General features: G+C 40.5%; 2 protein-coding genes across 2 annotated transcripts in view; both read left to right on the forward strand.

The window, feature by feature from the left end:
* The first annotated feature begins 4,455 nt into the window (after nt 1-4,455).
* LOC149239896 (uncharacterized) lies at nt 4,456-5,628 on the forward strand. Its single transcript, XM_089369997.1, has one exon. It carries the CDS (start codon nt 4,456-4,458, stop codon nt 5,626-5,628), a length of 1,173 nt encoding a protein of 390 aa, XP_089226123.1.
* A 5,206-nt stretch (nt 5,629-10,834) lies between these two features.
* Nucleotides 10,835-17,706, forward strand: part of LOC149239897 (glycine cleavage system H protein, mitochondrial-like) — a 65,887-nt gene continuing 59,015 nt past the window's right edge. Inside the window, exons 1-3 of the mRNA XM_089373580.1 lie at nt 10,835-11,081; nt 11,366-11,454; nt 11,930-12,100. Of these exons, the coding sequence (XP_089229706.1) occupies nt 10,967-11,081; nt 11,366-11,454; nt 11,930-12,100 (375 nt within the window). The 5' untranslated portion in view covers nt 10,835-10,966. The remainder of the gene's footprint in view (nt 11,082-11,365; nt 11,455-11,929; nt 12,101-17,706) is intronic.

Here is a 17,706-nt window from a genome sequence, read left to right on the forward strand (position 1 = left end):
AAGCAACTCGACCCTCCTGTTTGACCTTGTCTTGGCCCACACATGCGACTTGGAGAAATTCAATCTTCTCTGGCAACTTGCACAATTAGAGAAATAACTCAAACTCCTTTAGCAATTTAATCTCTCTCTGGAAATCATGTCGCCTCCAACAACTTGCTTTGACCACTCACAATATTTCTAATAATTCATATTAGCAACTGGTAATTCAATCTAACCTTCTGGAAACTCACACTAGTAAACTTACAAACTCATACTAGCAAACTCGACCTACTTTTGCATAAATAATTCGGCCCTTGCTAAACCTCCCTCTGGAACTGAGAAGTCTCTGTGAAGAATAAACTCTGGCAAATTTGTTCTCAATCATTGTTGTTGAAACCCTCCAGGTGTCTCTCTAAAAATCCACCCACTCAATGTGTCTCCAATGCTACCCATCGGTTCCCTTTATAATCTCCCATTCAAAAATTAATTACCATGATTAACAGTTCACTTAATCCATTTGATGGCTAAGATCATCATAGAAACTTTCTACAAGCTTCTAGAGGTGAATCAATATTATCCCAACTAATGTCAATTAATTATCCACTTTCCATAAGTTTAGACTTAGGAAATATTTAAAAAAATCACTAATTGACTTAATTAAGATATTTTCCCTAGGTGAAATTTAGGAAAAATTACATAGGCTTGGAGATAATTAATTCCTTTGTGTTCCTAGCCTTAATGATACCTCTCATGACTATAACACCTGTCCAAGCTACAATATTTAACAATTTTGATATATGTTTGTAATGCATCTATAATTCATGAAATAACTAGAAATAAGTATTTCCATAATTTCTCTGTACTTGCACAAACTGCTAGAGGTAGAATAAGCAAAGAAATGTTTCAGGAACTTTATATAGTTTCCAAGAAACTTTCATAGTGTTTTAATAAGGCATAAGACGAGTTAGGGAACCACAAAGGGATTACTACATCCATGGAACATAAGGACCTCAAAGAATTTGTGGAAGATTATATAAGGCCACTAGAAAGATTGCGAGCCATAACATAATATCCACTAAGCCCCCCAAAAACCATTCTACTTTCATTTTGCAAAATGTCTCACCTATACTCTCTTCAGGGTTCCCTTTCCTAGCTTTGGGGGTATGCTAGTTTACTATGATTTTTGTTTAAATCGTCAAAGAGGTATGTTGCTAAATTTTATTCATTAAAATGTTATTTATTTATGAGCATTGACAATTGAGAGTTGTTGAAAGAAATATTATTATGTTATATGTTAGTTGATTGTAGGTAACAATACAAATATAGAAAAACATAGTTATTAGAGCTATGTAATAACTTATGATACAATTGAAAAAAGAGAATACATATTAGATGGAATGGATTTGGTAGTAGTACCCTTATTAGGTTATTAACCTTGAGAGGGGTGCTATAGGAAATATACCTTTGAGAAGTTTAGGGAAATCTACATATTAAAAATTGATTTTTAACAAGGGAGAAGTGTTAGAAAGGTTAACGAAAATTTTTGTGCCATCATGTGGGAATTGATGAAAAATTGGTGCATAAGCATTTTGTACCATGCAAGCATGAACAAGGTGTACAACCACTTTCCACATTATCATTTGGGGATTCTAACAAGTGTTGTTGACTTGGATTTTTTTGTTGGCATTGCAATTATGATTGGTACATTCAAAATTATTGTTTGAGTTGAAATTCATATCTAAAGAGCTAGGAATGAGCCTCATCACCCTCAAATATATAACACCATGATTGATGGGTGGATAATATTATTATAGTTTGATGGAGTCATATTTAATTATTATAAACCAACTACATATATGTATTGTATATATGATGTATCAATGTAGAAATTGGTGAGTATGTTCAGTATGTTGAGTTTAAGAGCCAAGTTTATAAAACCTAACTTTGTTATTCTTTTTTAAGGAAAACTCACAAGGAAACCCTTAAGATTTTTCCTACATTTTGTGGATAGTACCTAGTGAAACCTCGTCGAATATGATTATGATGCCTAACATTGCAAGGACATTAAGTGATGCATGCAACAGAGGTAGCCAACTCAAGGGATTGACCTCAATATTTTTTGCATGAAACTAAAAGCACACCTCAACCACTAGAGCTAGCCCACCAAGTTGGAACCTAACTTTTTGATGTATAAATAATCTACCAAGTAAAGGGGGCCTTATATTGAATGAGTCATAGGCTATGTTGTAAGGAGATTTATGGTGCGAGTAAAGTGTTGTAAAGGTTTGGTGCCATTGAGAATGTTTCCCAAGAGGAAATCTTGTCTTTATTGCAACTCTATTATACAAGTTATATCTTTTTTAATTGACAAGAGTCAAATTTTTTTATGCACATTCTTGAGTGAGTTATTTATGTGGTTTACAAGTACTTTTTTTTACTAAATGTTCTTTCTAATGTTATTTGAAATTGTTTGTGTTAACATAATAATTTTGAAACTAAGTTATAATGATTTTGCAAGGAGAGAAGATGGGCACGCGCAAGGGACAAGGCTAGGGTTTACAGGCATATTCTAGGGTTCGTAGGGCATCTGCACAGACGGTTCCACAGGGCGGAAGCACCGACAGCTACTCGACAGCTCCTGGACGGTTACGGTCACGGACTCAGCTTTCGCCACTGCTACAGCTACACTATCGAATTTCTCGCCTGTCCCTTTCTGTCACCGACATTATTCAGTTATGGATCGTTGGGAGTATGAAGAGGTTGATTATTCGGCGGATCCCACACCGGAGAACGTCATATTTGGGACTCCGCATTTTATCTCTCGCTCACTAAACCCCCATTCCGCTTCCTCATCTGCCCAGCCGCATCAACCTACACCTGCATCTGCACCTCTCTCTACTGTCGTTCACCCTCCTATATCTCCGCCGTTTGAGGTCCCTCCGCTCTCGCCTGGGGCACTACAATTTCTGGCCTCAAACACTCCGCCATCACCTTCATTTGATCCTCTGTCCACTATTCCATCGGTGATCCCCCCTCCGCCGATCTCTACACCTGCTACATTCGCATCGGCCTTTGGTATTCGCCCATCGGGATACTTTGAGACGCCGGCGGTATCCTCCATTCCCACTAACCCGTCTCCCCGGGAGGGCATCACAAACCCTCTGGTTGATCATCCTTCGGCCCCTCACTCTGGATCTAAGAAGGTTAAGTGCATTAGATCGACGGCAAGAGATATCTCCATCAAATTTGACGAAGCAAAACCGCTTGGAGAATATATGGATATTGCAAACACTGTGTTGGTTGGGCACGTCAGGGGTCGATCATACTCGAGGCAGAGACTTAATCTTTGGGTTAAGGAGATCTGGGGTGGAGTACTTTTTGATCTACCAGAAGTCCATGTCCTCCCCAGAGGATGGTTCTCTCTTAAATTCTCCAAGGTCAACCAAACAGAACTTGTTCTGGGTCGATATTGGCACATCGAAATGGCCCCTGTTCTTCTCAAGCGATGGAACCCTCTCTTTGATCCAGAACGAGAACAGCTAGGTGCCGGTCCAATCTGGGTGAGACTCCCTGGCCTTCCAATTCCATTCTGGGACGAGGAAGTTTTCATTAGGGTTGGGAATGCCCTAGGGACATACTTGGACTATGATTGCACCTATGTGGAATCTGGGCATCGTACACTGGCCCGGATTTTGGTTCATTTGGACACTCGAGAGGGACTCGAGGAACAGATCACACTTCAATGGGGCAGGTGTATTCGTGTTCAACTGTTGGATTATGAAGGCGTACCATATCGGTGCAGGCATTGCCACAAAGTGGGGCACCTCGCAAAGGATTGTCCCCTCAATAAGAAAGCTGCAGAATCAGTGAAAGGCACCCCGGCATCAACGAGGACTGCTTCCCCCATCATATCTCGTCCGTCGTCTGCTGGTCCGGCCCTATCGACATCTCCACCTGCGAGCGACACTGATCTCCGGAGATCCTCCCCACCAAAAACAAGGGCGCGCTCGGCGGCAGAAGCGGGTATGAATTCTGTTTCTTTTACTTTGCATTCAGCTTCAAATGCATTTCATGACTCGGGTTCATCTGCACATATCCCCATGATCCCCTGCTCTCTATCTCAACCTCTCACTTGCTCCGACCCTATTATCTCTACATCTCTTGGATCCTTTACCTCCTCGAGCCCATCCTCCCCTCCCCATCCGTATTTCCTTAGGTCTCGGAACACAACAAAGGATCAGGCTGTCGGACACTCGGGGCTAGGCATTATCATTCCTGAGGGGACATCATTGAATCCCAGAGGGCGAAAATCGCACCTTTCTAAAGCCATCAAACAAGCCGGGGCTGAGGTGGTCTCGGGTCGGCAAGCAACCATTGACGGGGTCCTTAGAGCAGGACACACCCCGAGAGGTGTTCCCCATGAAGTGCCTTTCATATAACTGCAGAGGTATGGCTAGTTCCTCCAAAAAACTAGCCATGAAGAGGCTCATTGCCACTGAGCCAATTGACATTATCATGCTTCAAGAAACACTTTGCTCCGCAGATCAAATTATTGGTGTTATGCAATCTTTGGTCCCTGGATGGAAATTCTTTGCTAATGATGCTGTGGGTCGATCTGGAGGCATCGCCATCGGGATAAATCCTCGTTCCATCAAGCCCATCTCAACCTGGGGAGGTGCTGGTTTCATTGGCCTGGATTTCTTCTCGGCGGAACTTGGTAAGGATCTAAGAATTGTCAATATTTATGCCCCATGCTCCCAGAGAGAAACATTCTGGCAGAATACTCTTCAGATGCCCCTACTAAATGAGGACCATGTTATTATAGGAGGAGATCTCAACTTTTCTCTGGGTTACAGGGAATCATGGGGTACTGAGGCTCAAATTGACGCTATCACTGATTATATGACAAATCTCCTGGAACAATCAGATTTCTCGGATATACCTGTGCAGCGACTGCTACCTACTTGGCGGAATCGAAGGGTAGGGGATGCTGCGCTTGCAAGAAGACTTGATAGATTTCTGTTAAAAGGTCCTCTTCTGCAACAACTGCACCTATACAGGCAATGGGTTGGCTCGGGGGGGATATCGGATCACAATCCGATATACCTGGAGATTCTGGGACCTTTTAAGAAACCCAAGGCACCCTTTAAATTCAATCCTTCTTGGCTGAAGGATCCAGCATACATTCAGATGATAAAAGATTTTTGGGCCTCTCATCCCATCAATGAATCTGTTCCCCTTGCCAAAGGTTTCTGTAGGAACCTATCAGAAATTAAGCATTGTTCTATTAAGTGGGCAAGGGAGAAATTTGTTCGGGAATCAGCTGTGCTATCCCAGATTGAAGCGGACTTAAGTTCATTAACAGATGACAGAGGACAGGGCTTCTTGACTGCTGCGGACAAAACTAGGCTTATTGAACTAGAAAATCAAAAAGCCAAGATCCTCAATGAGAGAGAGGAATCCATTAGATTAAGGAGCCGAGCCTTATGGATTCAAGCTGGGGATGACAACTCAAAGTTTTTCCACAACTATGCAAAATGCAGGAAGGTATCTAATACTATCTGGAAATTACCCACCCCGGATGGAGACATCGCGGACAATTTTAATAAACTGGCACAGCTGGGCATATCACATTTCAGGAACCTCTAAAGGCGTCCGCGTGAAGAAAGCTTACTTGATATTATTAATATAGCTAATCACTTCCCGAGATTTGTGGAAGATGAAGATGTGGAGACCCTTACTGACCCGGTCACTGCTGAGGAGCTAGAAGGAGTTCTGAAATGGTTCAAGAAAGACAAGAGTCCAGGGCCGGACGGATGGACTATCGAATTCTTCATTGCCTTCTTCGACATTCTGGGACAGGACTTGCTTCAGGTGGTTGAAGAAAGTAGGACATCTGGATCTATATACCATGCCATCAACTCTACATTTATCGCTCTTATCCCCAAATCTGACTCCCCTGCATCTTTTGATGACTACAGACCCATTTCTTTATGTAACTGCCTCTATAAAATTATTTCAAAGACCATTGCAAATCGTCTTAGACCGATCCTCTCTCGTTCCATTGGCCCGCAGCAATTTGCTTTTCTAGAATCTAGACAGATCCATGAGGCCATTGGACTAGCACAAGAAGCCCTCCATTCCATCTGGTCAAAGAACTTAAAAGCCATCCTTCTCAAAATCGACCTATCCAAAGCATTTGACCGTGTCAGCTGGTTATATCTCAAAATAATTCTCATTCATCTAGGTTTCCCACATGCCTACATTACCTGGATCATGGCCTGCATTACCACACCATCTTTCAGCATTCTTATCAATGGTTCGGCCTCTGACTTCTTTCACTCTGAAAGGGGTCTAAGACAGGGATGCCCTCTATCACCTCTCGTCTTCTTACTGGTCATGGAAGGCCTCAGCCGTCTCTTGGAATCTGCTATGCGTTCTGGAGACATTAGGGGACTCCGCATCTCGGATCACTGTTTTCTCTCTCATCTACTTTTTGTAGATGATGTTCTTATTCTTCTAAATGGCAGTGTGCGTGACTCTCGATCTTTCTTAAAGATCCTGCAACTGTTTTCCTCTGCCATGGGAATGGTACCTAATCAGCTGAAATCTACCATTACATGTGCTCGCACATCCGCTCAGGAGACCCAGATCGGCCTACTTGCTTTCCCATACTCGATTCACCCCCTGGATCGAGGTCTCAAATATCTGGGATTCAACCTTAAACCGACTTGTCAAAGGATTGCTGACTGGGTCTGGTTGGTTGCCAAATTGGAGAAAAGACTTACTAGTTGGAGCTTCAGATATCTCTCCAGGGCTGGGAGACTTGTGCTCATAAAGTATGTATTAGAAGCTACCCCTGTATTCTGGATGGCATTAGCCTGGATTCCTAGGAACATCCTGGGACGTCTACAACAGCTCTGCAATAGATACCTCTGGAATGGGAGACAGGATAAAATTTTTTTTGCTTGGGTTGGATGGAAGAAAATCTCTCTGCCAAAAAAATGGGGTGGCTGGGGTCTAAAGGAACTACCTGAATTTGCAAAGGCACTTGCCACCAAGATGGGGTGGATTCTGCTTACAGGACAAAATCTCTGGTCACAGGTAGTTTATCATAAATACATCTGGCCCCTAAATTTATTGGATTGGGCCCGTCTACCAACTTGGTCAACTTCGGGATGCTCATCGGTTTGGAAGGCTCTGATTCAATCTCTGCCACTCATACGGAACAATCTTGCTTGGCGCATAAATGATGGCTTGACAGGTCGCATTGGCATAGACCCCTGGATTAACTGTGGGGGGCGACACATCCTTACTATAGATCTTATCCTTCACCTTCAGACTCGGGATATCCGTCATTTTGCTCATATTGCAGACCAGCAGCGCACTGATATATTTTCACAGGCTTGGAAATCCGCCCAGCAATTGAACCTTCCATTACATTGGCATCAGGAGTGGGATCGTTACACTGAGGCATTAACTGATTCACATATCCGTATCAAGCAAGGCCCGGATGAGCTCATATGGTGCGCTGCTGATCATGGTGTATACGCTCCTAAACTTGGATATACTGTTCTTATATCGCACAGAATGCCAGACCAGTTGCAGTCATGGTGGCAAGCCATATGGAAACTAAAGGCCTCTCCCCGGTCTAAACTTTTCTTTTGGTGCGCTCTCAAAGGCACTGTTCCCACTGGGGAATATCTCACTCGCAGAGCCATATTTGGTCCCTCTTGGTGCGTATTCTGTAAAAATTCAACAGAGACACTGGATCATCTATTTCTCATTTGCCCTGTCATCATCAATCTATGGAATAACATCTGCAATCTGCTGGGTATCGCTGTCGACTGGATTGGGCATGACATTGTGAGTGCATGGGATATCTGGACACACCGTCATCCGGGCACAAAACTACAAAATATACCCCCTGTAGCTACCTGGCACATATGGCTCGCGAGGAATCGGGCTATATTCGATGACAGAGCGATAATTTGGGCTCGGGTTGAGGCCTCCATCATTGCAGCATATCACGAATTACCTGATCCCCCTCCCCCGAGACCGCGAACCATTCAACCTTTGCCAGATATTGACAGATCTGTCCCGTGGGCTTTTTTTGACGGAGCAGCAAACCAGGAAGGATGTGGCGGGGGTTTCATTCTGCACTTAACTGAACATCACCGTTACCTTGCCAAAATTGGTTTTGGAATCGGATCGAATAACTTTGCTGAGCTATCTGCTGTCCACAATCTATTGCATTTTGCATTATCGCATCATCATACAAGCATCAATATATATGGGGACTCATTGGTGGTTGTTAACTGGATTAACAACATTACTACATGTCATTCACAAACTCTCAGCAATTTATTACACGATACTCTCATCCTCAAAGCTGCTTTTAATATCTGCACATGTTTTCATATTTACAGAGAACATAACAGCGATGCTGACAAATTATCCAAAGAGGCCACGCTACTTCCCAGAGGCGAGGGGATTATAACAGAACAGAATGGAGCAGAGGAGTACCAATATTACCACAGGCCATTCATAGAACAAAGGGAACAAAGGGACAATCGTCCCAATTGATGATTGACAAGGGCATTTTTGTTTTTTATTTTTGATAATAGAAACATCTAGAACACGGATACTATGTTATATAACAGAGTCCTCTAATGGACATTGGACAGTTTGTACAGCCTGACGAAGAACTCAAAACTTTTTTATTTTGCATACTCCTACAGAACTATACCTTGAAAAAGGGATTTTTGTATGAACAATACAGCAATGCCTCGGCATCTACTTATGTAATTTTCAAATATAAATGAAAGTTACTGATTTTTCCAGTGGAAAAAAAAAAAGTTATAATGATTTTGTAGCACTTCATGGGCATTGTTCACATTGAATTAGTGTGCATTTGTGAAATCAATGTTTTTTAGAAGACAAAGATTGTATACTCTATTAAGGAAGGTTGTGTATTCTTAAAATAAATTAGTAACATAGTTGAAATATTATTAGGTTGGGTGCATTTATTAGATCGCATAATGCATGGTAAGTGTGTTCCCAAAAGATTGGAGTTGCACAACAAATTATGCGAGAAGACAAGTTTGCTTGGTAATAGTTAAATAATCAATCTTGAACAAGATATAACTTCCTTTTCTAGCATCTTTAATTCCCTTGTTGCGATAGTTTATTATTACATAAATCTTAATGAGCTTGAATTTATAAAGTCAGTGTAACTACCAACAACATGAAATATAGAGATCAACTATATCCACCCTATTATTCACAACAATTGGTTAAATTCATTTGTGGAGTTGTAATGACGAATCCTCATTATACCTACTTTGGAATAATAGAGGTACATGGACATATAACTTATGTATTTGCCTAATGAAGTAGAAACTTATACATCTGCAAATTGTATTCATTGTCTTCTTGTAAATGTAGAATAGTTGAAGTTTATTTTTCAACCTTGTTATGAGGCAATTCGCAGTGACACCATTAAGTTCAAAATGGATCCATAAGAGATAGACCTTCTCCTCTATCATGGCAAGGAGCTTGTCAATACCAATAATAACCCAAAAATATGAGGAGTAAGGGATTGAGGAGAGATTATAACACTGTCTAAAATTGTGGCTCATTACTACAAGTAAGGGGATAAACAAGATAGATGCCAAGAAGCAGTAGAAGCATAACCATGTAGCAGGTCACAAAGTGCTTGTGTGAACACAACAAAAGGGGAAACAAGATATACAAAATCACAACTTGCATCTGAATACCTTTGAACTGCCCTCTCAAGGAAAACAAGTAGATTAGTTGTTAATAATCAATCTTGTAAAAGTATTGAAGATATTTTTAGGACATGTTTGGATAGAGCATGTAGCAAGCGAATGATAAAATGTTTAATCTAAAAAGACCATTCATTTACATATACCTTATTTAAAAAGTCTTTAATATAAATAATTATTATTAACTAATATGCCCAATTTGTACTTATAATCTCATGTTAATTAAAATATCTATCTCCACTATATGGTAGTTGATACATTGGAATGACATAGTGAAGAAATCAAATCAATATCCCACCTACTCAATGAAAAATGATCCATAGCTTAACTCACGATCAACACATATAGTACCAACCTAGGTTCTCCTCTCCTTTCACTTAATAACAAGTGATTTCAAATTTAAGTCATGTTTAGTATATATAATCGCTTATCCAAATTCTAAGTCATAATTAGTATGTATAATACCATCTTAAGGTTAAAGCTTATACTAATTTTTTTTATTAACACTGTTTTTTTTTTAATAAAGGAATTTACAATTGGATCGAGCTCATACTCATATGCAAGGAATTTGCAATTCGATCGGGCTCATACTCATATGCAACCCCAATCAATTTCCACCACTACCACTAAACCTCTAAGTAAACCCATATACAACAAATCGACCACTACCGCTAAACCTCTAAGTAAACCCATATACAACCTCACAGATGACTCACAACATTTTTAGAAAAAATTTCAACAATAAACCACATATTTTTAAAGACTTCATATCACAACCATCACTAATTAAACTGCTCCAAAAAAACTTCCTGCCAACACTATCAACACTTTTATTTAATGTTTAGAACATAATTTTATATTTAACTTCCTTTTCTATGTAAGACTTACGAACAATTTTGTTCATGCATTATACTACTTTGAACAGACCATCATTAAGTTCAAACCTTAAAAGATTTGAAAATTGTGTAGGTTATCATAAAAGGAAATCACTCCGTGGTGGTTACGATGCGCGTGCGATTGTGGATGACAAGATTGTGGACCAGTTTATTCTGGAGTTTTAACAACAGATAATCTCATGGCCCAGCCCCGGAAAATAAGATATAATCTTTGTCGTGAGAACTTATTCATCCACGTTCACAGCTAATGTGAGTGGTCTGTCACCAGCTTACAGGCTTATCTTTGTAGCTTGGGATCCATCAATGGCGTTGAGAGTGTGGGCATCTCAAGCTGCAACATCTCTTGGGATTGGATGCAGACGGCCTCTTCGTTCACTTGGATTCCCTGCCGTTCCTTTTTCTCGAGGATTTTCTGATGGTCAATTATATACATGCTCTCTTTCCTCATTGCTCGTGTTATATTCATTGCATTCAAATATATGGTGTAATGGGTGAATTTCTTTTCAGATGATTGCATGTGGATTTATAGTTAAATCAATTAAGAATGTAGGTTGCAGTATCAGCACGAACTGTTTTTGGGATTCATTCGGTTTGTTTTTGCCGTTGTTGGTCTTCTTGTCTGAAATATAGGGATGAACCATTTGAAGTTCGAGTGTTGATATGTTATAAAAAGGGATTGTTTGACAAGATCTATGTTTGCAGTTATCGAGGGGTTGAAGTATGCAGATTCCCATGAGTGGGTGAAATCTGATGGAAAACTTGGCACTGTGGGCATAACCGCCCATGCTCAGGTTCGTAAGGCTTTGTCCCAGCCTTCTATTATAATTAACTTCAAAGTAGTGCTATTTGAGGAATTTCAATGCTTGCATTCCATTTTCATCTTTTAGATATTTGTTTGTTTAGTTTGCATCCTGTGCTTCCAATGTGTTAACGGTAATGCGTACACCAAGCTGGCAAAAGTTGCACTATTGTTGGGGATATAGTGAGTGTATTGGTATTTGGGTTACTTGGGTGGGTTTTAAAGGTAGTTCTGAAAACAGAGTGAGGAAAACATTTTTGAAATGGCATTGGTGCCACATGCCTGAGAGATTGGACAATATTGTCAGCTTAATTTTCTATGTTAGGATGCCATTTCCTTTTGAAGGGCTAGAATGCCAGTCTACATCTTCGATATACAACCTGCCTATTCACCAATAGTGTCTGTGAGACATTGAGATAAACTGGTTAAGGCTTCTGTGTTAATCTCTTCGTTTATTATTCTTGCAGGACCACTTGGGAGACGTCGTGTTTGTCGACCTGCCAGAAGTTGGAGTATCGGTTTCGAAAGGTAGCAGTTTCGGCGCAGTAGAGAGTGTAAAAGCAACTAGTGATATTATGTCTCCTGTTTCTGGAGAAGTAGTTGAAACCAACACAAAACTAACCGAGACTCCTGCCTTGGTAAGACGATTATTTTGACATTGAATTAAACATGTTTGAGCTGGTAGGTAGTATCTGTTGCTTATGTCAACTAGTGTAAGGAATTTAATAACTAATGCTATTCTTGGTCAGGATTGCTTTTAGTCTGGTGATTCTGTTCCTTATATATTGGATAAGGAATCAGTTTTTTAGTAACATAAACGAAGGGAAATTTTATTAATATCATAAAAATACAAGGCCCCAACCATACCCTTGGGTTATAGGTTGCTGTCCTTACACCACAGTCTAGAAAAGTGCTTTTGTTTGAGAAATGCTTAATTTCTATTGAATATCTCCTTGTAACACCCCAACCATACCCTTGGGTTATAGGTTTCTGTCCTTACACTACAGTCTAGAAAAGTGCTTTTTCTTGAAAAATGCTTAATTTCTATTGAATATCTCCTTGTAACACTGATTGAATCCGCTATTTTATCTTTTCTTCTTTTCCTCTGCCCATTTTCTTTTCTTCACCAGCTTTGGATTCTTTTACAAATTATTATTTATTATGTATCATCTTCATGGAGTCTTCTACAGATACTTCTGTTCATCATTTTTGGTTTCATGCTATTGATGGTTCTTTTTTGGATTGATTCATCATACCTGCAGGACAAGCTGTTTATTCTATCTGTTTCTTGTCTTGTGTATAGTCTCCTTCTCTACCTGCAGCCACATATGTCTCATTGCTGAAGGCAACAGAATGCAATTTTCAGCTTGCAGATTTGTTCCTCATCCTTTTCATCTTTTGTAATCCTCCTCTTTGAACTGTAGGGCAGGAGGAAGGAGCATGACCCAGATCCTAACAGATTTTACAACAAAAACATAAGTTTCCATAGTCAAGTGTTCCCATCCAACTCAATTTGTCAAAGGGTAATGCCATTTCAGCCAGAAGGCCATCCATCTCCATGCAAATTATGGCACAGAAAATAATTGCATTTCTTGGAAAAGGACCGATGGACAAGAAACAGCCTAGAATATTTTCAATGCTTTTTAACACCTAGAAAGCGTCACCCAGATTGGGAGGGATTCAAAGTTTTCTGTTGGTGGATTAAAGTTTGGGTGCAACAATTTCATGCAAAGCAATGGATGTCCCAAAACTATGACTCTCCTTGAAGAACTGTCGCTCTATCTGCTTCAATCTATAAAGTGAGAAGAAGCCCTTTGCACAAGAGTTGTAGAAAGCAGTCTTGGAATTAGAGAATCCCAAGAATGTTTTAGTCATTTTAAGAAAAAATCCTTGGAGGGCCAAAAGTTTTTAGATTTATAGATCAATCCCCTCTCCGAGATGAGATAAGATAAGAAAAGAATATTTATGTCCATCAAATAACTACGAAAGTAGGTCAATGGGACTACAAGAGTACATCAGTCAAAAGGTCCAATGTTAGAGTGTGAAAGCATCTCCTATAGAAGTAAGAAACATGTCTGGGCTCTCTAAATAGTAAAAAGCATCCAGATTAAGATACAACACAGCCTAATAAGGTAGGGTAACATATACAAGAGACATGATGCAGGTTAAGGACCACCATCCGTAGAGTCAGTGAAGCCAAAATAGATTAGAAGAAGATGTCAAGGTGTTCTAGAGCTGGTGGCCAAAGATGATGGGGAGGGCCAAGGGAGAGTCTTCTTGTTGGAATCATTGATAATGGTGAAATCACCAGTGCACATGCAAATGCTGTCCTCCATGCAATGCAGCCCAATAAGGTAGGATAAAATCTATATAAGAGACAAGATGTAGGCTAAGAACCACCACCCCTAGAGCGAGTGAAGCTAAAATAGATTAGAAGGAGGTGTCAAGGTGTTCTAGAGCTGGTGGCCAAATATGATGGGAAGGGCTGAAGGATAATCTCTTTTTTGGAATTATTGATAATAGAGAAATCACTAGTGCACTTGCAAATGATGTCCACCAATGTATGTTTAGGGCTTATGGGGCTTGATGGTATGATGTTGTGGGGGTCCTAGGAGTGAGGGAGCCTTGCTCCCAACATTTGATGCTAAGGAGAAGAAGTTATGAATAGATGATTGGTTGCTCTTGATTGAGGCCATCTAATGGCAAGGCAATATAGATTTGGTCTAGATTGTTTGCTAGAATGTTTGGAGGGAGGGTATTGCACCACATGAGGTTTTTATGGTCTAAAATGGCAACTCCTCAAGGAGGTTGATTTGGGGCTAGAGAGTTGAGGTCTCATAGAATGGGATCCCAATGGATTCGTATTTGGATCCCCCTGCCTCTTGTTGTCTCCATCCATTGGGACAACTTGGAAATGAAAGGTGATTTGTCTGATAGGTTCCAATCTAGAAGATAAATGGAGAGTTTTAGATTTGTGCTCAATAGACTCTCTTATGAGGATGATGAGTCAATGTCAATTTGTGTATCGAAAGAATGTGTCTATGTAACTACCTGCTCCTTGAAAAAGGCATTGCAATTGTTTTTTGATCTTGTAGTATAGGGGACATTTGAAGATAAAATCTTCCTTGGTCTTCGACTTATGAAGATGAGGAAACTGACATAATTTGATGTTTTAAGCATTCATAGTTTGATAAATTAATATTAATTGTTTTTAGATTCACTGTGTATTCATGTTTGTAGAAATGGCAAGAAATTTGCTACTGCTAATGAATTCGAACTGAAAACAAGAGACACAAATTTCTTCTACAATTTTGTGGAATGGAAAACACACAATAGAAACACATGCAATAACATGCAACCATCAAAACACCGGGAACACAATGATTTTATGGGGGAACCCAATTGGAAAAAAACCCCTTCTCTGCTTTGCATTAATTCAGATGAGAATATGGATCAATTACAATGACAACTTCAATCCTGAAGCACCACTTGCATTGCAATATTGATCTCTTGCTCACTGACATGCTCTGACCAACACTTAGCCAAAATAGGCCTCAACCTTCTTCCTATTTCCTTGCGCAATTGCTAGAGGAATTGACCACCTGCTCAATACAAAACTCTGTACACTCAACTAGTATACAATTGATGATTACAATGTGCCTTTTCCTCCGCTTCAACTAGGCAATTGGAATCTTATGCATGACTAGGAATATTTTTAGTAAATTGATCAGTTAACTAAAAGATTAGTGAACCAACAACTGTTATAACTACTCAACTGAACTCCTTCTAGCTCAGAAAATTGACTTTAACTAACAATAACTCCACTAGATTGCTAGATCTTAGCAATCAACTCATGCACAACTCTACTTCTAGCCCACAAACTCAAATTTACTGATTTAACTAGGAGACAAAGCCATGTCACTCCAACTAACTGCAATCCAAGTCATCCTGCTAATGTGGAAAATCGAATTTCTCCATTTGACTAAGGCACAAGTCAAATGAAGCCTTTTCTTGCTACAATTTAACACTCCCTCTTAGCAAGAAAAGGGTTATGCACAACCCCTATCCTGCTCCTGTGGAACTCGAATTTGCCTCTTGACAATGCCTTTGTCAAAATATTTGCATCCTGCTCCTCTATGGGAATGTATTGCAACATCATGATTCTCCTCTGCACACAATCTCTTAAGTGATGGTACTTGATATCAATGTGCTTGGACCTGTCATGAAATACTAGATTTTTAGAGAGTTTGATACAACTTTGATTATCACAATAAATCACAGTAGGATCCATCTACTGATTGAAGAGACCAACAAGAATTTTCCTTATCGAAATGACCTTGCATTGCGCTTGACTAGTAGCCATATACTTAGCCTCTGCTACACTAAGTGCTACAGATCTCTATTTATTGCTATACCAGGAAATAACTGCTGACCCAACACTGAAGATAGCTCCTGAAGTTCTCTTCCTGTCCGATAGACTCCCTACCCAATCTGCATCTGTGAAGCCTTGGAGCTTCACACCATCAGTCCTCCTGTACCATAAACCAAAATCTGTTGTGCCTTTGAGGTATCTAAGCACATGTTTTGCTGCTTTCTAGTGAAGCTTGGTAGGCTTCACCATAAATTGACTCAGTTGATTAACTACAAAACATATGTCGAGCCTTGTGTTCACCAGATACATCAAGGACCCCACCAATTGTCTGTAGATGGTGGCATCTACTGCCTCTCCTGTAGAAGCATCCTCTTTTCTCTAGTTGGTTGCTCGAGGAGTGTCCATAGGCTTGCAGTCCTACGCATGGAATCTTTGAAGTATTTTAGAGGTATACTTCTTCGAACTCACAAACAACTCTCCATCTCCCTGCCACACCTCCAAACCAAGGAAGTAGTGCATCAAGCCCATGTCCTTCATCTCAAACTCTCTTGCAAGGTCCTCCTTGCAAGACTGGATCAACTTCTCATCCCTTGTCAGTATCAAGTCATCTACATACAAGACTAAGATAAGCAATTTTCCATCTACCACAATGTAGTAGAGATTGGCATCTGCTTCACTCTTAGTGAAGCCCAATCCATTGAGATATGTATCTATCCGAGTGTACCAAGCATGGGGTGCCTGCTTGAGACCATAAAGGGCTCTCTTGAGTCTACACACATGTGTCTCCCTGTCAAATGTCTCAAACCCCTCAGGCTGCTCTATGTAAATCTCTTCCTCAACCACTCCATTGAGGAAGGCAATCTTCACATCCATTTGGTGGATCTTCCACCCCATCTGCGCAACTAATGCTAGAATGGTTTTGATGGAGGAGTATCTTGCCACAAGGGAAAATGTCTCCTCATAATCAACTCCCTCTACCTGTGAGAAGCCTTTGGCCACAAATCTGGCCTTGTACTTCTTGATACTGCCATCAATTGCATGTTTCACTTTGTATATCCATCTGGAACCAACCACTGACTTGTTCTCTGGTCTTGGCACCACCTCCCATACATTGTTCTTCATGATGGAGTCATACTCCACCATGGCATCTACCCACACTGGTTGGGAAACTGCCTCCTCAAATGAAGAAGGCTCAAAATCAATGAGTTTTGTCATGAGTTCCATATAACCAGTATATCTGTCTGGTGATCTCCTTTGCCTACGCAAGGATGTAGGAGCTCCCACATGCTCCTGTGCATCCTGCACCAACCTGTCAACCTCTCTGGTTCTCTTCCTCCCCTCTCTGGAAGATTTTGGTTGAGTGGGTGCCTCCACTTGACCTGCTCTCTACTCCTCCACATGTGGCTGCTCCACAACATCCTGAGGCTCTGACTAAGGCTCCTCCTTTGGAGCTAGAAGCTCCTCCTCTGGTGGAATACTCAACTCTCACTCTAGAGAGCTTCTCATAGCCTTCTCCTCATCAAATCTGACATCTCTCCTCATCATTGTCATCTTGAGTGAGGGAAAATACACCGATAGTTATGAGGTGTCTTTGTGTATCCTACAAAGATCCCCATCTCAGTTGTAGGCTCCAACTTTTTCCTACTATCCTTGGAGACATGACAATAGACTGTAGCTCCAAAAATTCGAAAATGGGAGACATCTGGCTTCCTCCCAGAGAAAGCCTCTTCGGGTGTGATCATGCCAAGTATTTTGTGAGGGCTCCGGTTCTGCAAATAAACTGTTGTATTACAAGCTTCTGCCCACAAGGATAATGGCAATCCTTGATCATGCAACATTGCTCTTGCAACTCCTACAATGCTTCTATTTTTC

The sequence above is a fragment of the Pinus tabuliformis genome, chromosome 8, assembly GCF_031772625.1.
Source record: "Pinus tabuliformis cultivar Carrire ecotype Pingquan chromosome 8, CPIR1, whole genome shotgun sequence".
In the NCBI taxonomy this organism is placed as follows: domain Eukaryota; kingdom Viridiplantae; phylum Streptophyta; class Pinopsida; order Pinales; family Pinaceae; genus Pinus; species Pinus tabuliformis.